This window comes from Oncorhynchus clarkii, chromosome 5, assembly GCF_045791955.1.
Source record: "Oncorhynchus clarkii lewisi isolate Uvic-CL-2024 chromosome 5, UVic_Ocla_1.0, whole genome shotgun sequence".
Lineage (NCBI taxonomy): Eukaryota > Metazoa > Chordata > Actinopteri > Salmoniformes > Salmonidae > Oncorhynchus > Oncorhynchus clarkii.
Genome location: NC_092151.1, coordinates 16,108,357 through 16,134,558, shown reverse-complemented (window position 1 = coordinate 16,134,558; position 26,202 = coordinate 16,108,357). Strand labels below are relative to the sequence as shown.

Genomic DNA, 26,202 nt, shown 5'->3' with positions numbered 1-26,202 from the left:
ATGCTGAGCACTTGTTGGCTGATTTTCCTTCACTCTGCGGTCCAACTCATCCCAAACCATCTCAATTGGGTTGAGGTTGGGTGATTGTGGAGGCCAGGTCATCTGATGCAGCACTCCATCACTCTCTTCCTTGGTCAAATAGCCCTTACACAGTCTGGAGGTGTTGGGTCATTGTCCTGTTGAAAAACATGATAGTCCCACTAAGCTCAAACGAAATGGGATGGCATATCGCTACAGAATGCTGTGGTAGGCATGCTGGTTGAGTGTGCATTGAATTCTAAATAAATCACAGACAGTGTCACCAGCAAAGCACCCCCACACCATTGCACCACAACCACACATGCAGAGATCTGTTCATCTACTCTCCGTCTCACAAAGACATGTCGGTTGGAACCAAAAATGCCTGATTTGGACTCGTCACACCAAAGGACAGATTCCCACCAGTCTAATATCCATTGCTCGTGTTTCTTGACCCAAGCAAGTCTCTTCTTATTGTTGTCCTTTAGTTGTGATTTCTTTGCAGCAATTTGGCCACGAAGGCCTGATTCCCGCAGTCTCACATGAACAGTTGATGTTGAGGTATCTGTTAATTGAACTCTGTTAAGCATTTTATTTGGGCTGCAATTTCTAAGGCTGGTAACTCTAATGAACCTATCCTCTGCAGCAGAGGTAACTCTGGGTCTTCCATTCCTGTAGTGGTCTTCATGAGAGCCAGTTTCATCATAGTGCTTGATAGTTTGATTGACCTTCATAGCTTAAAATAATGATTAACTGTCATTTCACTTTGCTTATTTGAGCTGTTCTTGCCATAATATGGACTTGGTATTTTACCATATAGGGTTATCTTCTGTATACCACCCCTACCTTGTCACAGTAGAACTAATTGTCTCAAACACATTAAGAAGGAAAGAAATTCCACAAATTAACTTTTAGCAAGGCACTCCTGTTAATTGGAATGCATTCCAGGTGACTACCTCATGAAGCTGGTTGAGAGAATGCCAAAAGTGTTCAAAGCTGTCAAGGCAAAGGGTGGCTACTTTGAAGAAATATAAATATATTTTAACTTGTTTAACACTTTGTTGGTTACTACATGATTCCTTATGTGTTTTGATGTCTTATTATTATTCTACAATGTAAAAATAAAGAAAAAACATGACGCGTCAAACCGCTCTCCTTAATTAACATCCGCACTCTTAACCCGGAAGCCAGCTTAACCCGGAAGCCAGCTTAACCCGGAAACCACATGGGAGGCTGAAACTCTTATGCTTTGACTGAGTGGAATTTCTTTGAAATGCGCTGTATTAAATTACACTTCCTGTCATTCAAACGCAAATTCAAATTCTACATCCTGTCGGGTGTGGCCAATTTTGAATTTCAATTCATGAGTTGAATAGGAGTCAATTCCAAATTTATGAATTGAGCCCAACTCTGACACACACACACTCTCAGGAGCCTCCTCTCTCTCGGAAGGGCTGCTCATACTGGTTTCTAAGTAACTGCTTTGTTGTTGTTATGGAAACGTTGTTGAGTGCCTCTTGAGGATGTGATGTGGTACAAGTCATTCAACTCCTACAAATACACCCACTTGTCTTTCTCTTCAACAAACTAACAATAACTGCTTCCTCTCCTTCATCTGCACAGATCTGACAAATTAGGATAGGTGAGAGAGCATTATGGTGGTGTACAGTTACCTACCAGGTATTGCTTTCACCTGTCCAGGGTCCATATGTAGCAAGCGTCTCAGAGTAGGAGTGCTGATCTAGGATCACATCCCCTTTCCATGTACTCTTGTTCATTTTTTATCTGAAACGCAAGGCTGATACTAAATCGGCAACCCTACTGAGATGTTTGATGCACATTACAGACCCAGGTCTGTAAGCCATGCCCCTACATGACTCCATACCATAATATCCCTGCTTCCTGTCTCCCTTAGTGACGGTAACTTCCTGTATGACTCTGCCTCCTGGCAACAAGGCACCAATCAGCAGCCAGGCGCCCTCTCTGTGGTAACCACTGTCTGGGGCGTGACCAATCCCTCGCACAGCCAGGTAACGGACCAGGCCAATTATGTCTCCTTCCTCATCACCCCACCCCCCCTTTTCTCATCCATCCTGCTATCATTATCATCTTTTCCATCCATCAGCCAACCCTCTTCCATCCCCCACTCCTACGTCCATGTATTTAACCTTGTTTGAAGGAGAGCAAATATCTTTGGCAGCATTCCAGGCCGCCTACATAGCAGTTGTTCACCAAATCTGACAAGGCCTGGATTGTGTTTTAACATGTTAGTAACCGCATCAGTGATATTCCAATCCTGCTACAATGTAGATGACACAGCTTTTGATTATTTGTTCATTTGTACAGTATAAGTGCTTTGCAGACTGTATGGAATGTCAATTTCTTTTTTTTCCTACCGGTTACCTGTTTCCACTACCTATCCACTTCCTGTGTTACCCCGTCTAGGTGTTTGGCGCGCCCATGGGTCCGGGCGGGAACTCTGGAGGTCACATGATGCAGGGCAGCGGTGGCGGTGGGGGGATGAGTCCCGGTGTGAACCACCAGTACCAGAGCTATGGTGATAAGGGCTACGGACAACCAGGTCTCTACGGACGCCCCAACACCGCCTATAACCAAGCACCACCATATGGACAGAGGTAAACACCTTTTGACCTGTTTTTATGGTATCTGTTCACCGGGGTCCTGTTCATTAGGCATCAAATGGAAGAAAACAGACTACAACTGCAAGGTACTACCTAGGGCGTATTCACTAGGCATGAAATGGAAGGAAAGAATTGACTGAAATAGGGAAGGACTACCTGGAACATTGCACCGAAATACATCTGTTTAACCTATAGCTATTGTAAGCAGTAATCATGAGCCTATAAACCAGAGTTACGCTGTTAGCACTTAGGTGGTGTGCAATAGTAGGATGACCACTTAGTGCAGGGTGAGCTGCATAATCAGCTCCAATGTAAATAACATGAGTACGTCTGATAAGCTTCCCAGTAAATAATAAAAAACAATCAACACAGAAGGGTGCTTAAAAATAGCCAATTTTAACATATGTAGTCTAAGAAACAAGATCCAGGAAGTCAATAACTTGCTTGTAACAGATGACATTCATATTCTCTGAAATCTCTGAAACTCACTCAGATAATATGTTTGATGATGCAGTGGTAGCAATACATGGTTTTAACATCTACCGAAAAGACAGAAATGCCAACGGAGGTGGTGTTGCGGTCTATATTCAGAACCACATTCCTGTAACGCTTAGAGACAATCTAATGTTAAATACTGTTGAAGTAATATGGCTACAGGTTCATCTGCCTCACCTAAAGCCCATTATTGTGGGAAGCTGCTATAGACGACCAAGTGTTAACAGTCAGTATCTAGATAATATGTGTGAAATGCTTGATAATGTATGTGATATCAACAGAGAGGTATATTTTCTGGGTGATTTTTAAATATTGACTGGCTATCATCAAGCTTCAAGCTGTAACCAGTGCCTGCAACCTGAATTAGGTTGTCCGTCAACCTACCAGGGTAGTTACAAACAGCACAGGAATTAAATCATCAACATGTATTGATCACATTTTTACTAATGCTGCAGATATTTGCTTTAAAGCAGTATCCAAATCCATAGGATGTAGTGATCACAGTATAGTAGACATATCTAGGAAAACCAAAGTTCCAAAGGCTGGGCCTAATATAGTGAATAAGAGGTCATACAATACGTTTTGTAGTGATTCATACGTTGATGATGTAAAGAATATTTGCTGGTTTGTGGTGTGTAATGAGGAGCAACCAGACGCTGCACTTGACACATCTATGAAACTACTTATTCCAGTTAATAATAAGCACGCGGCGGTCTAAGGAACTGCATTACAGTGCTAGCTGTGCCACCAGAGACTCTGGGTTCGCGCCCAGGCTCTGTCCCAGCCGACCGGGAGGTCCATGGGGCAACGCACAATTGGCCTAGCATTGTCCGGGTTAATGAGGGTTTGGCCGGTAGGGATATCCTTGTCTCATCGTTCACTAGCGACTCCTGTGGCGGGCTGGGCACAGTGCATGCTGACCAGGTCACTAGGTGCACGGTGTTTCCTCTGACACATTGGTGCGGCTGGCTTCCGGGTTGGATGCGCGCTGTGTTAAGAAGCAGTGCTGCTTGGTTGGGTTGTGTTTCGGAGGACACATGGCTCTTGACCTTCGTCTCTCCCCGAGTCCGTACGGGAGTTGTAGCGATGAGACAAGACAGTAACTACTAACAATTGGATACTATGAAATTGGGGAGAAAAGGGGGGGTAACAAAATTAAATAATAATAAGCACCCATTAAGAAAATGACTGTTAACTGTTAAATCCCCTTGGCTTGATGAGGAATTGAATTGTATGGTTTAAAGGGATGAGGCAAAAGGTATGGCAATTAAGTCTGGCAGCCCAACTGATTGGCAAACATACTGCAAATTAAGAAATCATGTGACTAACCTAAATAAAAATAAACTAGACTATGAAACAAAGATAAATTATATAAAGAATGATAGTAAAAAGCCAACTTGGCTCCTTCGTTTATTGAATCAGATGGCTCATTCATCACAAAGCCCACTGATATCGCAAACTACTTTAATTACTTTTTCATTGGCAAGATAAGCAAACTTAGGGATGACATGCCAGCAACAAACGCTGACGCTACACATCCAAGTATATCGTACCAAATTATGAAAGATGAGAATTGTACTTTTGAATTACGTATGGAAGACAAGCCACCAGGGTCTGACAATCTAGATGGAAAATTACTGAGGATAATAGCAAACGATATTGCCACTTCTATTTGCCACATCTTCAATTTAACCCTACTAGAGAGGGTGTACCCTCAGGCCTGGAGGGAAGCTAAAGTCATTCCGCTACCCAAGAAAAGTAAAACCCCCTTTACGGTCTCAAATAGCCGACCAATCAGCCTGTTACCAACCCTTAGTAAACTTATGACCAGATACAATGCTATTTTACAGTAAACAAACTGACAGCAGAATTTCAGCATGCTTATAGGGAAGGACATTCAACAAGCACAGCACTTACACAAATGACTGATTGGCTGAGAGAAATTGATGATAGAATGATTGTTGGGGCTGTCTTGTTAGACTTCAGTGCAGCTTTTGACATTATCGATCATAGTCTGCTGCTGGAAAAACGTATGTGTTATGGCTTTTCACCCCCTGCTATAATGTGGATAAAGAGTTACTTGTCTAACAGAACACAGAGGAATTCTTTAATGGAAGCCTATAAAATATAATCCAGTTAGAATCAGGAATTCCCCAGGGTAGCTGTTTAGGCCCCTTGCTTTTTCAATTTTTACTAACGACATGCCACTGACTTTGAGTAAAGCCAGAGTTTCTATATATATGCGGATGACTCAACACTACACGTCAGCTACTACAGTGACTGAAATGACTGCAATACTCAACAAAGAGCTGCAGTTAGTTTCAGAGTGGGTGGCAAGGAATATGTTAGCCCTAAATATTTATATAACTAAAAGCATTGTATTTGGAACAAAACAAAACACTCACTAAACCCTAAACCTCAACTAAATCTTGTAATAGATCATGTGGAAATTGAGCAAATTGAGATGACCAAACTGCTTGGAGTAACACTAGATTGTAAACTGTCATGGTAAAAACATATTGATGCAGTAGTAGCTAAGATGAGAAGTCTATAATAAAGCGATGCTCTGCCTTAACAACACTCTACAAGGCAGGTCCTACAGGCCCTAGTTTTGCGCAGCTTGACTACTGTTCAGTCGTGTGGTCAGATGCCACGAAAAGGACTTCTGGCCCTTGGATGTACACAGAGAGCTAATATTAATAATATGCATGTCAATCTCTCCCGGCTGAAAGTGGAGGAGAGATTGACTTCATCACTAGTTGTATTTATGAGCGGTATTGACATGTTGAATGCACCGAGCTGTCTGGCAAACAGCTCAGACACCCATGCATAAGGCATGCCACAAGAGGTCTCTTCACAGTCCCCAAGTCCAGAACAGACTATGGGAGGCACACAGTACTACATAGAGCCATGACTACATGGAACTCTATTATACATCAAGTAACTGACACCAGCAGTAAAATTAGATTTAAAAAACACCTTATGGAACAGCGGGGACTGTGAAGCAACATAAACATTGGCACAGACTCATGCATACACACACGCACTATACACACACATTGATTTATTACTGTAGATATGTGGTAGTGGTGGAGTAGGAGCCTGAGGGTGCACTGTGTTGTGAAATCTGTGAATGTAATGTTTTAAAATGATATAAACTGCCATAATTTTGCTGGACCCCAGGAAGAGTAGCTGCTGCTGCTTTTGCAGCAGCTTATGGGGATCAATAATAAATACAAATACAATAAGGTTTGTGCTAATGAATACAACCCTGAACTTTTCTTCTCCATTACAAAATGTGTAAAGTTTCATTAGCTGAATGAACACAACCCAGGGCTCCAGTCAGACACACGGGGAGAATTTGAATTGCATTTGATTTGGTTTCCTCTTCCTCTCAAAGCCCATTTGTTGAGAAGGACAGAGCAGAGGTCCATACCCTCTGATCTTGTCATCCAATTGGTTTTGAGAAGGAATCAAGGAAATGCCATTGAGATTCTCCCATGGAGACTCCACTGGTGGAGGAAGGTTTATTTATGCTGTGTGAGTGAGTCATAGTGCTATGGGAAGATCCACGTTCTCTCCTCGTCTGCTTCTCAAAACCCATTGAATGAGAAAGACGGAGGTCCCTCCCCTCTGGCCTTGTCCTCCAATGGGTTTTGAGAAAGAGGGGAGGAGAGGGGACGTGAGGAGTATGCAATTGAGATCTTCCCTATGTCGCTGTGTGTGTCTGTCAAAGCAGCAGGCTGCGTCACTGCTGTCTGTGGGGGGTTCTTTATGGAGTCAGAACAAGAGCTACATGTATCAGAGAGGGAGTCCCACCCACATCTCCAAGCAAGCCACACACACACACACACACACACACAATCAACACTCATTGTGCTTGGCCACTATGAAGTGAGTTGCAAATAATTCTCACTTTCTATCCCCCTCTCTCTCTCTCTCTCCCTCTCTCTGTGTGTATCTTAGTTACTCTAATAATGGTGGTGGTGGAGGGGGAATGGGCCAACGCCCCCCCTCTGACTTCACCCAGGCTGCTGCCGCTGCTGTTGCCGCCGCTGCTGCCACGGCAACCGCCACTGCCACGGCAACAGTTGCCGCCATCCAGGAGAAGCAGAACCAGGAAATGAACTACGGCCAGGTAAGAGGCTCCACCTTACCGTGTGTGTGTGAGCTTTCCTCTAAATAGTGGGCTATTTCTTAAACCATTTATTGGGGGAATATTGTGCTTCTGTTTGGTTCATTGTTAGAGCTCATTACACACCCTGCAGGACAGAGCAGGAACTAGCTCTGCCACACCCACACACGCTCCAGACTCCAGAGACATGGGCTTGATTAGAGGGAGAACATAAGTATTTTTTAGCAGGCTGTTTACACGTCTACAGAATCTGTCTCTGAGGAGAAACCACACTGTAAGTCCTATCTCTTCATTGGTCTGTTTCTCTCCTTTTTTTCTCTTTTTTGTTTCTGTCTCTTCAGATGGGCGGAGGACCCTCCTACAGTACCCAGTTCCTGTCCCACCCGGGCCCCCAGCAGGGTGGGCCCCGCGGCCCCCCGGGGATGAGCCCCAGTGGGATGGTCCAGTCCCGGCCTGGACAGCACCCCTCAATGGGGGGCATGGGGTACCCCTCGCACCCCTCCCAGGGTCAGGCCCAGAGGATGTCCCAGCAGCACCCAGGCTACCCAGCAGGTCAACAACAGGGGCTCAAACGCCCCTACCAATCTGAGGTACACTTAGAATATACACAGAGCAAACACATGCAAGACACTAACACGCGTCAACATGAGCTTACAAACTCCCCCCCCCCCCCCCTGTCCCTCCCCCAGGGTTTCCCAGGGCAGCAACAGTATGGTTCAGGGGGCATGTCTCCGTACCATGGTGGCCAGCCCCTCCAGTACCCCCCCGGCCCCCAGCAGCGCCCGCCCCAGTCCCCATCATACCACCCCAACCAGCGCATGCCCCCCATGGCACAGTACCAGCAAGGTCCACCCAACCCGGCACAGTACTACAAGGTAAGCCGTGAGATCACACTCCTGTGTTTAGGTTAACTTGTGAAAGGGGCTAGCAGTAATGCAGCCGACCCAAGAACACACACGTCCTCCATTTAATAGGGGTTCGATATCCGCTTACACCTTATTTTACTTCCCTTTCATCTCTCACATTTTTGTTCACAAATAAAAGCTTTAAAATATGAAAGTGGAATGGAATTCTGTTTTCCTTAATAAAAATATATATTTGAAAGTAAGTATTTTACATTTAGCAGATGCTATTATCTGGAGCGAATTACATGAGCAATTAGGGTTAAGTGCCTTGCTCAAGGCCACCAACAGATTTTGTCACTTTCTCTGCTCAGGGTTTTGAACCAGCGACCTTTTCAGTTACTGGCCAAATGCTCTTAATCGCTACATGTTATTGACCGCTACCTCTTAGTGTCTGTGGTGATGCTGATCTTGTGCTGATATTTTTTCATGTTTTATTTTACCCTTATTTTACCAGGTAAGTTGACTGAGAACAAATTCTCATTTACAGCAACGATCTGGGGAATAGTTACAGGGGAGAGGAAGGGGGATGAATGCGCCAACTGGAAGCTGGGGATGATTAGGTGGCCATGATGATATGAGGGACAGATTGGGAATTTAGCCAGGACACCTAGGATAACACCCCTACTCTTACGATAAGTGCCATGGGATCTTTAGTGATGGCTCCCTACACAGGGCAATGTCCCCAATCTCTGCCCTGGGGCATTGGGATATATTTTTTTTAGAATAGAGTTAAGAGTGCCTCCTACTGGCGCTCCAACATAACTGATTATTGTGTGTGTGTTTAAACAGGAGCAGCAGTACAATGGGCAGCAGGGTAACATGCCACCAGGAGGCTACAACGCCTTCACACAGGCTGCTGTCAATGCGGTAAGCCACCTTGTGTGTGTGTCTAGCTTAGCGGTGTGGAGGAGATGGTCCTTTGCTTTGGAATGTTTGGGTCCTTTACAATTATATTATAAACTACATTTGCAATTTGTCGATCCAAATAAAGAACATGTGTTAGGCTGTGGCACACAGGGATTTTGTGTCAGCAATTAGATTGAGCTAAATGGTTTTTCAATGCGAGTCATACGTTGACATAAGATGGACAACGGAGATGATTGTCTGTAAAAAAAAAATAATAATTTCAATCACAATTGCTGTATGCTACTCATCTTAAAAATAGTTGACTTGGAGGCCTCCCGGGTGGCGCAGTGGTTAAGGGCGCTGTACTGCAGCGCCAGCTGTGCCATCAGAGTCCTGGGTTCGCGCCCAGGCTCTGTCGTAACCGGCCGCGACCGGGAGGTCCGTGGGGCGACGCACAATTGGCCTAGCGTCGCCCGGGTTAGGGAGGGCTTGGTCGGTAGGGGTGTCCTTGTCTCATCGCGCACCAGCGACTCCTGTTGCGGGCTGGGCGCAGTGTACGCTAGCCAAGGTGGCCAGGTGCACGGTGTTTCCTCCGGCGCATTGGTGCGGCTGGCTTCCGGGTTGGATGCGCGCTGTGTTAAAGAAGCAGCGGCTTGGTTGGTTGTGTATCGGAGGACATGCGTCTCCCGAGCCCGTACGGGAGTTGTAGCGATGAGACAAGATAGTAGCTACTACAACAATTGGATACTACGAAATTGGGGAGAAAAAGGGGTAAAATTCAAAAAAAAAAAAAATAGTTGAAAAAAAATAGTTGACTAGAGTTGACAATTAAATAATTGTTCATGCATGTCTTTATAGCCGTAGTGTTATACAGTAACTGATTCAGAGGGGTTGGGTTAAATGCAGAAGACAAATTTCAGTTGATTGCATTCAGTTGTAGGTTTCTGACCACCTTTCACTTTATGTATTATGATGATATCTTCTATTTAAAACTCTCCCTCAGCAGGGTGGCCGAGTGATGCCGGGGTACCCCAGTTCTCCTTTGGGGGGTAACCCAACCCCTCCCATGACTCCAGGCAGCATGCCCCCCTACCTGTCACCCGGTGGGCCTGGACCGGAAACCAAGCCCCCCTACCTCCCCCAAGGCCCTGACATCAAGCCCCCCTACCTCCCCCAAGGCCCTGACATCAAGCCCAACATCAACTCCCTACAGCCCCCCACTGGTGAGATACTTACTGCAGCACACACTCCTTTATCATGTTATTGGACTAATGGAAATGTATTGAGAGAGACCTGGGTCGTGTTCATTAGACACCAAACCGGAAAAAAAACAGACTGCCTGGACGTGTCCAGTAAGAAATGCACATTTTTGCTTTCCTTTACAAAATGTTCCTTTGTGTTCCTTAATGAACATGACCCTGGGACCAATTCATAGGTTAAATACCTGTGCACTCTCATTCTCCTCCCCCTGTTTAGGTAACCCTAGCGACGACCTGCGGCTGACCTTCCCGGTGCGCGACGGCGTGGTCCTGGAGCCGTTCCGATTGGAGCACAACCTGGCAGTCAGCAACCATGCCTTCCAGCTGCGAGACTCTGTCTACAAAACCCTCATGATGAGGTCAGAGCCCACCGCCTCTCAACCAATCACTTAGCCGTTTCTGTGACGTGATCCAGTGTGTTTTAATACCGTGGAGTTTAGAGTTTTACCACATTATTAATTAATGACACTGGTGTGTGTGCGTGCGTGAATCTTTTGACTGTGTGTGTCCTAGGCCTGACCTGGAGCTGCAGTTTAAGTGTTATCACCATGAGGACCGGCAGATGAACACTAACTGGCCCGCTTCCGTACAGGTACAATCACACTTACAGGTACAATCACACGTACAGGTACAATCACACGTATAGGTACAATCACACGTACAGGTACAATCACACGTACAGGTACAATCACACGTACAGGTACAATCACACGTACAGGTACAATCACACGTACAGGTACAATCACACGTACAGGTACCCATTCAAATATATACACACACACACACGGAGAGATCGATCAAAGCATAACAGACGTTTCCCAAGATAGCAGGGTTTTTTGTTTTCACATACAACAGGATCTATGTGCATGTACACACATCCAAATCAGAATGGGTTAGGCTGGGATTACGCTCCCCTAAGCGCTCTCACTTATGCTTGCGTAAAGTTACAAATTCTGGCATGCACCGAAATCTCAGTTGTTGTGGAGTCTCAGCAGAGTTCATCTAGTGCAGGGGTGGGCAGTTCCAGTCCTCAATGGCCTGATTGGTGTCACATGTTTGCCCCAGCGAACACACCTGACTCCAATAATCACCTAATCATGATCTTCAGTTTAGAATGCCATTTGATTAATCAGCTGTGTTTGCTAGGGACGGAGAAAGTGTGACACCAATCAGGCCCTCGAGGACTGGAATTGCCTACCCCTGATCTAGTGTTAATCCAGCCTTGGTTTCTGGGTTAACAAGTTGATGAAAGACAACTGTGAATTAGCTAGCCATTTGAGCCACAGGGTAGCATTCAGTAGGGTACAAGGTACTGAACATTGTAGATAGGAATCATCAGTTTCATTGATGGTATTTCTTACTCAATATCTCTACTCTGGATGTCTGTTCTACACAACATATTTCTGTTCAAACGTTCCACAATGCTGCACCCTATACTGAAGGTGGCCCAAGGCCCATGTTCATAAATCGTCTCAGAGTAGGAGTGTTGCTCTAGGATCCGTTTGGCCTTTTAGCTCATAACGAATACGATCATATGGACAGCGGTTACCTGATCATAGATCAGCACTCCTGCTCTGAGGCCAGTGTGACGACTGTGACTAGCGTGTTAGCCGACCCTCCATTCACCTGTCTGTCATGTAGGTTTCTGGTCCTTGCTTACAGGTGAGTGTGAACGCCACACCGCTCACCATCGAGAGGGGCGACAACAAGACGTCCCACAAGCCCCTCTACCTCAAGCAGGTGTGTCAGCCGGGACGCAACACCATCCAGATCACCGTCACCGCCTGCTGCTGCGTAAGTGGTGGTGGGGGGGGGGGTGCATGGGGCATTAATGACGTCATGGTTAGGTGGTATACTGGTTCTATAAGCATGTTTTGTTAACGTCTTTATAAAATATTTATCTGGTCAGGAAACCAAAATATGAGGTCTTAGCAATCATGAAAAATCTTTCTTTACCTGGTTGTAACAGAGACAGGTTGGATGGAATCTGGTTTTATGACATCTTAACAACCAGTTTACAGCCAGAAAAGTACTTCACCTGGAAAATTTTGCATGCTGGATGTGCACATCTGTTGGTCTATAAGTGTTATGCAGGATCCAAATGAACCTCCCCCTGTCTCTCTCTCTCCCCCATCTCACTCTGTCTCCCTCCAGTCCCACCTGTTTGTGTTGCAGCTGGTCCACAGGCCATCAGTACGCTCAGTTCTGCAAGGTTTAATGAAGAAGAGATTACTGCCCGCAGAGCACTGTGTGTCTAAGAGTGAGTGGAACACACACACACACACACACACACACACACAAACACTTGATTGACGGCCTGGTTGGTGCTCAGAAAGACAGACTTTGTCGCAATTCTCACCTATTTTCTGGCCTGCCTTGTCTCCTCCCCCGCCATGTCCCTCTCCTCAGTTAAGAGGAACTTCAATAGTGGGACCATCCCTGGAACCACAGGGCTGAACGGAGAGGATGGTGTGGAGCAGACAGCCATCAAAGTCTCTCTGAAATGTCCCATCACCTTCAGACGCATCCAGCTGCCCGCACGGGGACACGACTGTAGACATATCCAGGTGAGCGAGACACACGCACACTGGTGAAAACATACACATACTCCCACAAGAACTTACATACTATAACTCTAAACATCCAGGTGAGAGACACACACACACACACCCTAAACGTCTGTCTGTCTCTCTCTCTCTGCAGTGTTTTGACCTGGAGTCGTACCTGCAGTTGAACTGTGAGAGAGGGACCTGGAGATGCCCTGTGTGCAAGTAGGTTAACACAACCATTTGCTGTTTTTCCCATAGGTAGACCTGTTGTTTCTTAGTTAACCTGACCGTGTCTCCACTCCACAGTAAAAGCGCTCTACTGGAGGGACTAGAAGTGGACCAGTACATGCTGGGGATTCTAATTTACATACAGAAGTAAGTGTGTGTGTGGGGGGGAGGGGTCCTTCTAGCCTTGTGGGGACCTAAAATCCCCCAAAGTCCCCACAAGAATAGTAAAACAAGAACAATTCTCCCTCGTAGGGACATTTCCCACATCCCCATGAGGACAAATGCTAGTTTAAGCTTAGGGTTTAGAGTTCCAGTAAGGGTGAGAAGTTCATGGTTGGGTCGGGTTAGGGGTGAATGGTAAGGGTTGGGTCGGGTTAGGGGTGAATGGTAAGGGTCGGGTTAGGGGTGAATGGTAAGGGTTGGGTCGGGTTAGGGGTGAATGGTAAGGGTTGGGTCGGGTTAGGGGTGAATGGTAAAGGTTGTGTCGGCTTAGGGGTGAATGGTAAGGGTCGGCTTAGGGGTGAATGGTAAGGGTCGGCTTAGGGGTGAATGGTAAGGGTCGGTTTAGGGGTGAATGGTAAAGGTTGGGTCAGGTTAGGGGTGAATGGTTGGGTCAGGTTAGGGGTTAATGGTTGGGGTCGGTTTAAGGGTGAATGGTAAGGGTCGGTTTAGGGGTGAATGGTAAGGGTCGGGTTAGGGGTAATGGTAAAGGTTGGGTTAGGGGTGAATGGTTGGGTCAGGTTAGGGGTTAGGAAAAATAGGATTTTGAATGGGAATCAGTTTTAGGTCCCCACAAGGATAGAAGAAAAAAATGTGTGTGTCTGTGTACACATCCCCTACTACAGGGGTGTTCATATCTGGGCCTGGAGGACCAGACTACTGCTGGTTTTCTGTTCTACCTGATAATGAATTACACCCACCTGGTGTCCATTTAAAAGGGAAGAATTAAAATACATGAGAAGTGGAACTAGCTTTGAGGTCTAATCTGAATTTGCCTTTCCTATGTCCATTTTTAGTTCTTCATTAACTTAGCCAGAATGAGGTCTAAAGTTAGGTGTCCTTGAAATGGGCCCTTCATCTTTCTCACCTTCTTTCTCTTCATTCACTAACCTTTCTCTCCCCCTCTTCCCTCCTCAGCTCGGACTATGAGGAGATCACCATTGATCCAGTGTGTGGCTGGAGGCCGGTGCCCATTAAACCAGACATCCACATAAAGGAGGAAGCAGACGGGCCTGTGTTGAAGCGCTGCCGGACGGTCAGCCCCAGTCACATGATGATGCCCAATGTCATGGAGATGATAGCTGCCCTGGGACCGGCCTCCTCGCCCTACCAGGGTCTACCACCTGGGGGCAGGAACACACCTGACTACAACAGCCAAGGTAGGGAGGAGACAGGCACACACATTCAGTACCAGTCAAAAGTTGACACATCTACTCATTACAGGGTTTTTATTAAGACATCAAAGCTATGAAATAACATATGGAATCATGTAGTAACCAAAAAAGTGTTAAACAAATCAAAATATATTTTATATTTGAGATTCTTCAAAGTAGCCACCCTTTGCCTTGACAGATTTGCACACTCTTGGCATTCTCTCAGCCAGCTTCATGAGGTAGTCATCTGGAATGCATTTCAATTAACAGGTGTGACTTGTTAAAAGTTAATTTGTGTAAATTCTTTCCTTCTTAATGGTTTGAGCCAGTCAGTTGTGTTGTAACAAGGTAGGGGTGGTATACAGAAGATAGCCCTGTTTGGTAAAATACCAAGCCCATATTATGGCAAGAACAGCTCAAATAAACAAAGTCCATCATTACTTTAAGACATAAAGGTCAGGCAATACGGAACATTTCAAGAACTGAAAGTTTCTTGAAGTGCAGTCGCAAGTGCTATGATGAAACTGGCTCTCATGAGGACCGCCGAAGGAAAGGAAGATGGTTACCTCTACTGCAGAGGATAAGTTCATGAGATTTAACTGCACCTCAGATTGCAGCCCAAATAAATGCTTCACAGAGTTCAAGTAACCGACACACTTTGAGTGAGATGTGTCGGTTACTTGAACTCTGTGAAGCATTTATTTGGGCTGTAATCTGAGGTGCAGTTAAATCTCATGAACTTATCCTCTGCAGTAGAGGTAACCAAACGTCTTCCTTTCCTTCAGCGGTCCTCATGAGAGCCAGTTTCATCATAGCACTTGCGACTGCACTTCAAGAAACACTCAAATATAAAATATATACGTTTTTGGTTACTACATGATTCCATATGTGTTATTTCATAGTTTTGATATCTTCACTATTATTCTACAATGTAGACAATAGTCAAAAATAAAGGCAAACCCGTGAATGAGTAGGTGTGTCATATCTTTTGACTGGTACTGCACAGCAAATTAATTATAATGCCTCCTATTAGTTACAATTGAAATAGTTTTTTGCAACACAAGACTTCCACCTGTGTCTGTCGTGTGTTGTTCATCCAGCAGGTCAAGGATACTCCAGCCAGTCAGGCTTCTCTGAGTTCCCCAACACCCCTGGAACTCCAACCCTGAGAGACTTCACCTCCCCTGGACCACCTAACATCTACCAGCAGGACCAGGTAAACACACACACACAGATCCCCTCGGGCTACAGTGATATGGTTCCGGGGTAGATTCCATTTCAAGTCAGTCAGGCAGGGTCTGAAAGTGAATGGCCTAATGTCTGACTGGGTTAGAAAGGCAGTGAAGAAACACACACAAACACAGGGTCAAAGTACACACTGATGTTCCTACATCACAGGCTCCAATTAGGTCACTTAATGGATAACAGCGGAGCTGAACGAGATGGGTGAACATGAAAGTCCAAATGGACTCTGAAATACTTCGAAAGCATTGGCAAAAAATGTTATCCTGAAACAAGCACTTAATCTTATTTATTTTCCATTATCTTTTCAGTTAATGGAATTAATTCGTTTGATTTGATACAATCGAAATGCATATAAAGTTGTTTCAGTCCAGGAAAGTTAACTATACACAAATGATGTTTATCTGTTGGGAATGTGAACCACGCAATATTCTGGGTGCCTAGTCTTAATTAGACTTCCCATTATCTCCCTTGGATTTACTAAATGATGTGCACAGGGCTCTACAGTGTGACCATTTTACTCGCATATGCGCCTAAATATTTTGCTGTGTGACCTAGAATTTGTGTTTAGGAGCACCAGTGCGCCTAGAAAGATTGAAGGATTCTAGATGTAATATCTCAAATATTTTTCAATGTGCTCCTAAATTACTGTGCGCCTACATTATTCAGCTTTTGCACACACGTGCTACTTGTAAAAATAAATGTAAAAAGGGTCAGCGTAAGTGTGATACATCCACTAGAATAATATATTTAAGCAATATACAACGGGTGCGTCTAATCCTGAATTCTCATTGGTTAAACCGCATTCCAGCTGGTTTCTATTCCACAAGTAACCACTGGCTAAATCTATGACGTTAAAATGCCTATTTAATCTGTTCCATCAGACTGCACCATCCACTGTCTCATCAACCCAGTCAAGCAATTTATGAACTTGATCTCCACTATAAAAATAATCTAGACATTATCTCACATTTCTTCTAGACTAATACTTAGGTTTCAACAGCTGAGATATGTATAAACCTTGCTGTCTGTCTCTCTGACATTTGCAACATTGTTTCAATATTCAAATTCGGACTCCAGCTGTCCCATAGTAATGAACGTGTTGGGATGAGCCCAACATGCAGGCTACTTTTCTCAACAGGTCAAAATCATGAATCTGCATAATTTTTATGGAGATACACACACACACACACACACACACACACACACACAAATAACTATCAATAGAAAACAGGTCAAATGAAACAAAGTGCAGCTTGTTTGCAGTCTTTCTAGCTTCAGTTTGAAGTGATTGTGTTAGCTGTATTGTTGGCTAGCTCTCGAACAACAGTGTCCTGGCGAGCACATTTTCTATGCCAGGTGAAATCGTCTATCATTGGCTCATTGTTATGGATGTGCATTCGGAAAGCATTCGGAAAGCCTTCAGACGCCTTTTTCCACGTTTTGTTAAGTTAATATACAGCTTTATTCAACAACAAAAAGTATTTTAAACCATTCTCATCAATCAACACACAATACCCCATAATGAAAATGCGAAAACAGTTTTTTTATTTTTTTTTTTACAAATTTATTAAAAATAAAAACAAACCTTATTTACCTAAGCATTCAGCCCCTTTGCTATGAGACTTGAAATTGAGCTCAGGTGCATCCTGTTTCAATTGATCATCCTTGATGTTTCTACAACTTGATTGGAGTCCAACCGTGGTAAATTCAATTGATTGGACATGATTTGGAAAGGCACACACCTGTCCATATAAGGTCCCACAGTTGACAGTGCATGTCAGAGCCATAACCAAGCCATGAGGTTGAAGGAATGGGGAAGGGTACCAAAAAATGTTCCCCAAGAACACAGTGGCCTCCATTTTTAAATAGAAGAAGAACCACCAAGACTCTTCCTAGAGCTGGCCGCCCGGCCGAACTGAGCAACCGGGGGAGAAAGGCCTTAGTCAGAGAGGTGACCAAGAACCCGGTGGTCACTCTGACAGAGCATCTCTGTGGAGATGGTTGTCCTTCTGGAAAGTTCTCCCATCTCTGCAGCACTCCACCAATCAGGCCTTTATGGTAGAGTGGCCAGACGGAAGCCACTCCTCAGTAAAAGGAACATGACAGCCCGCTTGGAGTTTGCCAAAAGGCACCTAAAGGACTCTGACCATGAGAAACAAGATTCTCTGATCTGATGAAACCAAGATCTTTGGCCTGAATCTCTCTTTGGCCTGAATGCTAAGCGTCATGCCCTTCGGCGAACCTGTCAACATTGCTACGGTGAAGCATGGGGGTGGCTGCATAATGCTGTATGGATGTTGTTGTTTTTAGCTGCAAGGACTGGGAGTCTAGTCAGAATCGAGGAAAGGATGAACGAGGCAAAGTAAAGAGATCATTGATGAAAACTTGTTCCAGAGCGCGTAGGACCTCACTGGGGTGAAGGTTCACCTTCCAACAAGACAACAACCCTAAGCACACATCCAAGGCAATGCAGGAGTAGCTTCGGGACAAGTTTCTGAATGTCCTTGAGCGGCCCTGCCAGATCCCGGACTTGAACCTTATCTAACATCTCTGGAGAGACCTGAAAATAGCTGTGCAGCTATTTCAACCTGATGGAGCTTGAGAGGATCTGCAGAGAAGAATGGGAGAAACTCCCCAAATAAAGGTGTGCCAAGCTTGTGGTGTCATACCCAAGAAGACTTGAGGCTGTAATTGCTGCCAAAGTTGCTGTAACGTAGCAAAATGTGTGAAAAGTCAAGGGGTCTGAATACTTTATGAATGCACTGTATCCAAACAAATGTCACTAGAAAAGAGCTTATGCAAATTCAGCTACTTTGTTGTTATACTGGCTGCACTGTTTGACGTGACTAAGTTAGCCGTAGTTAGCCAATAGAACAAACGACCATCAGGCTTGGGTAGCAACCCTAGATTTGTGTCAGGACTGTATCTTGTGGAAAGATTAAATAGTATGAATAAATTCATCAAAATATATTTTTTTATGAAAATGTTAATCATTATTTGAATATGTTGATAACCGGTTGTATAAAAGTGATAGTGCCCTCGAAGCTGATGTTTGCTGGATATATTGGCATGTTTTGCCTGCCCTTGACTTAGTCTCGGGCTGAACAACACCCATGCCAATATATTCTCCAAACACCGGCTTCTCAGGTATCATCACTAAAGTAAGGCCTGAGTGGGTGTGCTATCTGTCCAATATACCACGGTTAAGGGCTGTTATTTTTGCACGACGCAACAGAGTGCCTTAATACAGCCCTTAGCCGTGATGTATTAGGTGCCTTAATGCTATTATAAACTTGTTACCAACGTGATTAGAGCAGTGAATTTTTTTTTTGTCTTACCCGTGGTATACGGTCTGATATACCACGGCTGTCAGCCAATCAGCATTCAGGACTCGAATCACCCAAGTTTTTTTTATAATATTCTATATATTATACTACCAGCCTGTACCGTTGACACCAGGCAGGATGGGCCATGGACTCATGCTGCTTACTCCAAATCCTGACTACCATCAGCATGATGCAACAGGAACCGGGATTTGTAGTACCAGGCAACAGCAACAAAAAATTCCACTCAATGAATTGTCCAGTGTTGGTCATTGCGTGCCCACTGGAGCCGCCACTTCTTGTTTTTAGCTGATAGGAGTGGAACCCGGTGTGGTCGTCTGCTGCAATAGCCCAACCGTGACAAAGACTAACGAGTTGTGCATTCTGAGATGATGCTCTGCATACCACCGTTGTACTGTGCCGTCATTTGCCTGTTTGTGGCCCACTTGCACAATTCTTGCCATTCTCCTTCAACCTCTCATCAACACACTGTTTTCGCCCAAAGGACTGCCGCTGACTGGATGTTTTTTGTTTGTTGCGCTATTCTCTGAACACCCTAGACAATGTCATTTGTGAAAAGCCCAGGAGGCTGGCTGTTTCTGAGATACTGGATCCTGGCACCGACAATCATACCACACTCAAAGTTGCTTAGGTCACTCGTTTTGCCCATTCGTACGTTTAATCAAACAGTGACTGAATGCCTCGATGCCTGTCTACCTGCTTTATATAGCAAGCCGTGGCCACCACGTGACTCACTGTCTGTAGGAGCGAACCATTGTTGTGAACGGGGTTGTATACCTAATGAACTGGCCACTGAGCTGCTTATTGTTATTATTATAATTGTGTGTATGTGTGTGTGTATGTATGTGTATATATATATATGCGCGCACACACGCACACACACACAAGCACACACATACATACGTGTATATGTGTGCTTTTATTTATATATATATATCCACACACACACAGTGGGGAGAACAAGTATTTGATACACTGCCGATTTAGCAGGTTTTCCTACTTACAAAGCATGTAGAGGTCTGTAATTTTTATCATAGGTACACTTTAACTGTGAGAGAAGGAATCTAAAACAAAAATCCAGAAAATCACATTGTATGATATTTAAGTAATTAATTTGCATTTTATTGCATGACATAAGTATTTGATACATCAGAAAAGCAGAACCTAATATTTGGTACAGAAACCTTTGTTTGCAATTACAGAGATCATACGTTTCCTGTAGTTCTTGACCAGGTTTGCACACACTGCAGCAGGAATTTTGGCCCACTCCTCCATACAGACCTTCTCCAGATCCTTCAGGTTTCGGGGCTGACGCTGGGCAATACAGACTTTCAGCTCCCTCCAAAGATTTTCTATTGGGTTCAGGTCTGGAGACTGGCTAGGCCACTCCAGGACCTTGATGCTTCTTACGGAGCCACTCTTTAGTTGCCCTGGCTGTGTGTTTCGGGTCATTGTCATGCTCGAAGACCCAGCCACGACCCATCTTCAATGCTCTTACTGAGGGAAGGAGGTTGTTGGCCAAGATCTCGCTATACATGGCCCCATCCATCCTCCCCTCAATACGGTGCAGTCGTCCTGTCCCCTTTGCAGAAAAGCATCCCCAAAGAATGATGTTTCCACCTCCATGCTTCACGGTTGGGATGGTGTTCTTGGGGTTGTACTCATCCTTCTTCCTCCAAACACGGCGAGTGGAGTTCAGACCAAAAAGCTCTATTTTCGTTGCATCAGACCACATGACCTTCTCCCATTCCTCCTCTGGATCATCCAGATGGTCATTGACAAACTTCAGACGGGCCTGGACATGCGCTGGCTTGAGCAGGGGGACACTGCGTGCGCTGCAGGATTTTAATCCATGACGGCGTAGTATGTTACTAATGGTTTTCTTTGAGACTGTGGTCCCAGTTCTCTTCAGGTCATTGACCAGGTCCTGCCGTGTAGTTCTGGGCTGATCTCTCACCTTCCTCATGCACATTGATGCCCCACGAGGTGAGATCTTGCATGGAGCCTCAGACCGAGTGTGATTGACCGTCATCTTGAACTTCTTCCATTTTCTAATAATTGCGCTAACAGTTGTTGCCTTCTCACCAAGCTGCTTGCCTATTGTCTTGTAGCCCATCCCAGCCTTGTGCAGGTCTACAATTTTATCCCTGATGTCCTTACACAGCTCTCTGGTCTTGGCCATTGTGGAGAGGTTGGAGGCTGTTTGAGTGTGTGGACATGTGTCTTTTATACAGGTAATGAGTTCAAACAGGTGCAGTTAATACAGGTAATGAGTGGAGAACAGGAGGGCTTCTTAAAGAAAAACTAACAGGTCTGTGAGAGACGGAATTCTTACTGGTTGGTAGGTGATCAAATACTTATGTCATGCAATAAAATGCTAATTAATTACTAAAAATCATACAATGTGATTTTCTGTATTTTTGTTTTAGATTCTGTCTATCACAGTTGAAGTGTACCTATGATAATTACAGACCTCTACATGCTTTGTAAGTAGGAAACACTGCCAATTCTGCAGGTTATCAAATACTTGTTCATTCATATATATATGAGAGAGTATGGAGTGAAGGAAAAGCAGCCAACAAGTGCTCAGCTTATGAGGGAACTCCTTCAATACTTTTTTTTTTTGGTTACTACATGAATCCGTATGTGTTATTTGATAGTTTTGATGTCTTCACTATTATTCTACAATGAAGAAAATAGTAAAAATAAAGAAAACCCCTTGAATGAGTAGGTGTCCAAACTTTTGACTGGGACTGAATATTATGCTATATGTAATACTGCCGTTAACTTCAATGGAATGTGCCCTTATCCGATGCACACTTGTTAGGACTAAATTCTCTAATATATTATAATTGCATAGCATACTTTTAAATATGTACATATTGGACATCTTAAAGTGTCTGACAGACAGTGACTAAAAGTAGCAGTAGTATGGTAATGGAGTATCTCCTGAGAATGTGTCCAATATCAGATGACTATCTCGTGCTTCCAATTACACACATTGAGTACGTCCCAAATGGCACCCTATACCCTATAGTACACTACATATGAACAGAGTCCTACAGCCCTGGTCAATAGTAGTGAACTATATAGGGAATTGGGTGCCATTTGAGATTCAACCCTTGACACAGTAGAGTAGTAAATCAGAGACACACAAACACTGTCTTGCTGTGGTTCCAATGGTACAGTTGGTGCTTGAAACGGCAGTTAGGTGGATCCTGAGTAGGGTGAATATCGTGTGTTCACCGTAAGTGGCTTTGAATAAAGGCATCAGCTGATTGACCATGTTACATTAGTTTTGCGTGAAGCTACTTTGTGTGCGTGCGCACGTTTATATAAAGTGATGTATTTATCTAAGTTCTCTAAGAGTGACTGTCATGCCCTTCTGGCTTGTGTGTACAGTGAAGAGCCTTTTGACTGGGCCTGGAGGAGACAGCATTTACACACACACACACACACACACCTGCAGGCGCTCACGCCTGTCACAGACAGCTGCTCAGCTGTCCAAGAAAGTATTTTAGAGAGGGCACAAAGCATCCACCATTCCTCCTCTTCACTTCTCTCTCTCTCTCTCTTGTCACACACAAAGACTGTGGAGAAAAAGTTGTGAAGGATTCTTTCGCACCTGCCCTGAACGTAACCTCCAAATAACATCATACAATGTGAAACTCAATGTTCTCTTTCTCCCTTCCTATCCCTCTCTTCCCCTTCTCTTTCGCTCTCCATCAGATGTCCCACTCTGGCCGTATGGACCCTTCCCATAATGCCCTGCAGCAACAACAGCAGCAGCACCAGCAGGGTGTCCACGGTAACCAGAGTATCGGAGGCGGCGTTGGCGGACAGATGCAGCAGCGGAACTCCAATACCCAGAATGCCCGGCTGCAGACGGAGGGTTCGTTCGGCCTGGGTGGAGCGGGAGGAGGAGAGGGAGCGGATCACACCCTGGACGTAAGTCACCACCTTAGCCCTGTCACACCCATATGGAAATGGTGTCCGATACGATAACTGATATTTTCTAGACACAATGATAGCCGATACAGATATGGCAAAAACAAGTTTTCTCCTTGTGAGAATGGGCAACCGCTGCGATAGAAAACATCCACTTTGCAAATCTGTAAGGTACACATTGGTTTGAAAATGCAACACCAATGAGGAAGTGGTTATGATTCATGCAGGTTTAAGTTAAGTGTGTACATGTGATGCATGCGATGCCATTACCAAGTCCTATATTGGGCATACATCCTAAGTGATATTGCTGGTGGGACATTGGATCTGGGCCCATGTGGGTGGTTTTATACTAACCCCCACCCTCCCTCTTTCACTGGGGACGGGGTGAACCGGTTGCAGGGGAGGAACTTCCACAGATCATTCTACTTCGACAACCGTAAGACAACCATAAGACAACCGTTAGACAACCGTAAGGCAACCACACAGAAAGCCAGCTAGCTGCTCGTTCAGCGATACTGTAGATTGAGTTATATTGGGCATGTCGAACTGAAGCTATCTGAAGCTACCTTCACTCTTGGAAAGAGCTTGTTTTTTGCCACATCCATGTGCCACAAACAAACCTTTCTCTCTCTCTTTCTCTCTCTACCCCTTTCTCTCTGCTTTTTCAAAATCCATTTATTTTAATTCAAGACGCTTTATTGGCATGAAAAGCGAAGGAAAACGTTAAAGCAACAATAACAACAATAACATATTCTCTCCCTTCTCTTTCTCTTTGTTCCCCCTCTCCAGCTTCTCCCTGAGCTGACCAATCCAGATGAGCTGTTGTCCTACCTAGGTCCTCCAGATCTACCTAGCAACAGCAACGATGACCTGCTCTCTCTGTTCGAGAACAACTGAAGACTCACTTTCTTCCTCGTTTAGGGACAGCTTCATCCTATTGAGAGGGGGGAGGGGACGGGACAGAGAGGGATTCATGCTTTTCTACCCCATGCCTGCCCATCCCTACCCTCTGTGGACCAGACCAACAGGAAGGTGCAGAGGGTAGTGAGAGACAGACATGACTTTCTCTGTCTGGAAACTCTGTCAAGACTGTAGTGTTTTTAGACTCATTATAAAGCATCCCTTTGCACTCTGGATCCATCAAATAAATGAAAAAAGAATAATCCAGTGAAAACTGGGACTGCCTGCACTGGCCAGCCACTATAACTGTAATGTTCTTAAAAAATCACAAGCCGAAGGATTTTCAACTTTTTAAAGGACCTTTTTAGAAACCAGAAAAATTAAGTGTTATGTTGACTTTCCATTGTGTATTTATGATTGTGGAACTTGTCAATAAACGAGAAACAGACAGTGGATCTCTGACATGACATTACATTACTTAGTGTCATAAATAAAACTAAGAGTTGTTGTTGTTCATTCTAAATGGGAGTTATGAATGCTGAAATGAAGATATGTAGTGTTTACACCAGGGCCCGGTTTCCCAAAAGCATCGAAGGCTAAATTAATCGTTAGAACCTTCATAGGAGAATAGTTAAATTTATTGAGCTTTTTCCCAAAACCATCGTTATTAACATTGCACTTAAACGCTCATAGGCCTGATTTATCGCCTGCCTCCGACCGCTAGTAGAACAGCTAAGTGCTTAGAATATTTTACCCTCCCGCGTCACTTTATTACACCGATCTCGCTAATCATAGAATCACATGGTTTATCCATCTCTATGACCGCCGAAAACTTCAGTACAAAGTTGATTACAAATACTAAGTTGCCAATGTCTTTGCAATTGATACAAACAAGCAACGTATGAACATTTTTCAAATAAAACCAAGATGACTATTCAAATAAAAAGTAGGCTATAGACCTATTATAGTCATATTCAAATATATTTAATGTTCAATCGAATTCTATTTTGCTACTTTTAGGCTAGGCTACTGTCTAATTAGTCAATATAGTTCATGTGTAGCCTAACGTGCTTAATGATGTGCCAAATAGAATAAGCTGCGTCAATATTTGCAGCAGTAGGTGGTAATATTTCTCTAGCAGCTTATCCGTCGTCAGTATTGTGAAATAATTATAATGTTGAGGTAAGATTTGGATGGAGAAAGCTGATCTGAGAGCAGCGCTCCCGTTCTTTCGATCCTATCGGTATCGACAAGTGCTCCAATGAGCGACCGTTCACTCTACGTTGCGTTTTGGGAAACGCGTTACCTATTCGATGTTGTAGGAAATGTGCATAATTTAACGCCTGGAACAGACCAACATTGCCGTTGCATCAATGCTGCATAATACATTCTACAGTCATTATGTAATCCACAATTGTTACTTGATATATGAGCAACAAAAGTTCATTCATCTTTTGCTACTGTTAAGTCTACACATACAATTTGATGCCCATGTTGGATACATCCAATGTATGCACAACACAGAACAAACGTGCTGCAGCATTCCATTGTAAATGAATGTACTTCTGGTGTACCAAAATGCAATGAAGCAGTTGGTCTGCTCCAGGCATAAAACCATTAAGCCAAGTTCCATCAGGAAACTGGGCCCTGGGTAATGCCAACAGTACACAACTTAATGGCTCTATACAGATGAGGTCATACAAAGCCAGCACACAAAAGGAGATGGGAGGGATTTTTCAGACAGAGAGGTGTCTCATATCAGGCCAGTTGGTAAATAAGGAAACTACTAGATGTTTGAATTGTTTGTTTTTCCCTGAGAGGGGGTGTCAGAAGCCAGACATGGGGAACTCACCTTCACTCGCACCCTATCTGTCTCTGGCACTCCTCCCTTCTAACTCTCTGTCTCTCTTTTATAACTATACTGCAGAGACATTTAAACATGCACAAATATACACACACTTTCAAGACCATGGGAATGGATCGAAGCATCTCAAGTGAACTCCTGTGAATTGATGGAGAGAGGACAGGTGGACAGATTATGCTCACCATGTGTTTCCCATATGTCAAGGAGTGAATGTGTATTCTCCCTCCATTCCTTCCTCCCTCTCTCTTCCTCTCCAGTAACACACATTTAAAACCACCTATTTCCAAGGTTTAAACAGCCTTTATGCTTCCTCTCTCTGGGTCCTTAGCCTGAGGGGACTATCTGTCTGTTCCCACCCCTCTGAGGTTGTCATTGGTTTGTAGGCCTAACTGTTTAGAGCACCAGATGTTGGATGTGCAATGTTTAGTTTAAGAACATCTGTATCCAATTC

The 26,202-nt window shown here is 44.4% G+C and overlaps 1 protein-coding gene across 33 annotated transcripts in view; it reads left to right on the top strand.

Annotated features, from left to right (window-relative positions):
- Positions 1–24,342, top strand: part of LOC139408438 (zinc finger MIZ domain-containing protein 2-like) — a 35,582-nt gene extending 11,240 nt beyond the window's left edge. For 2 of the 33 annotated variants that reach the window (XM_071152305.1, XM_071152306.1), the window contains 18 exons: positions 1,934–2,048; positions 2,464–2,654; positions 7,122–7,293; positions 7,632–7,880; positions 7,980–8,165; positions 8,985–9,062; positions 10,045–10,264; positions 10,518–10,659; positions 10,814–10,910; positions 11,942–12,094; positions 12,455–12,560; positions 12,710–12,867; positions 13,004–13,071; positions 13,156–13,224; positions 14,215–14,456; positions 15,551–15,666; positions 22,769–22,987; positions 23,777–24,342. In XM_071152305.1, the coding sequence (XP_071008406.1) occupies positions 1,934–2,048; positions 2,464–2,654; positions 7,122–7,293; positions 7,632–7,880; positions 7,980–8,165; positions 8,985–9,062; positions 10,045–10,264; positions 10,518–10,659; positions 10,814–10,910; positions 11,942–12,094; positions 12,455–12,560; positions 12,710–12,867; positions 13,004–13,071; positions 13,156–13,224; positions 14,215–14,456; positions 15,551–15,666; positions 22,769–22,987; positions 23,777–23,884 (2,689 nt within the window). In that variant the 3' untranslated portion in view covers positions 23,885–24,342. Of the gene's footprint in view, positions 1–1,933; positions 2,049–2,463; positions 2,655–7,121; positions 7,294–7,631; positions 7,881–7,979; positions 8,166–8,984; positions 9,063–10,044; positions 10,265–10,517; positions 10,660–10,813; positions 10,911–11,941; positions 12,095–12,454; positions 12,561–12,709; positions 12,868–13,003; positions 13,072–13,155; positions 13,225–14,214; positions 14,457–15,550; positions 15,667–22,768; positions 22,988–23,386; positions 23,457–23,776 lie in introns of all 33 variants that reach the window. The other 31 variants (XM_071152312.1, XM_071152313.1, XM_071152327.1 and 28 more) reach the window with 30 other exon arrangements.
- Positions 24,343–26,202: the final 1,860 nt, after the last annotated feature.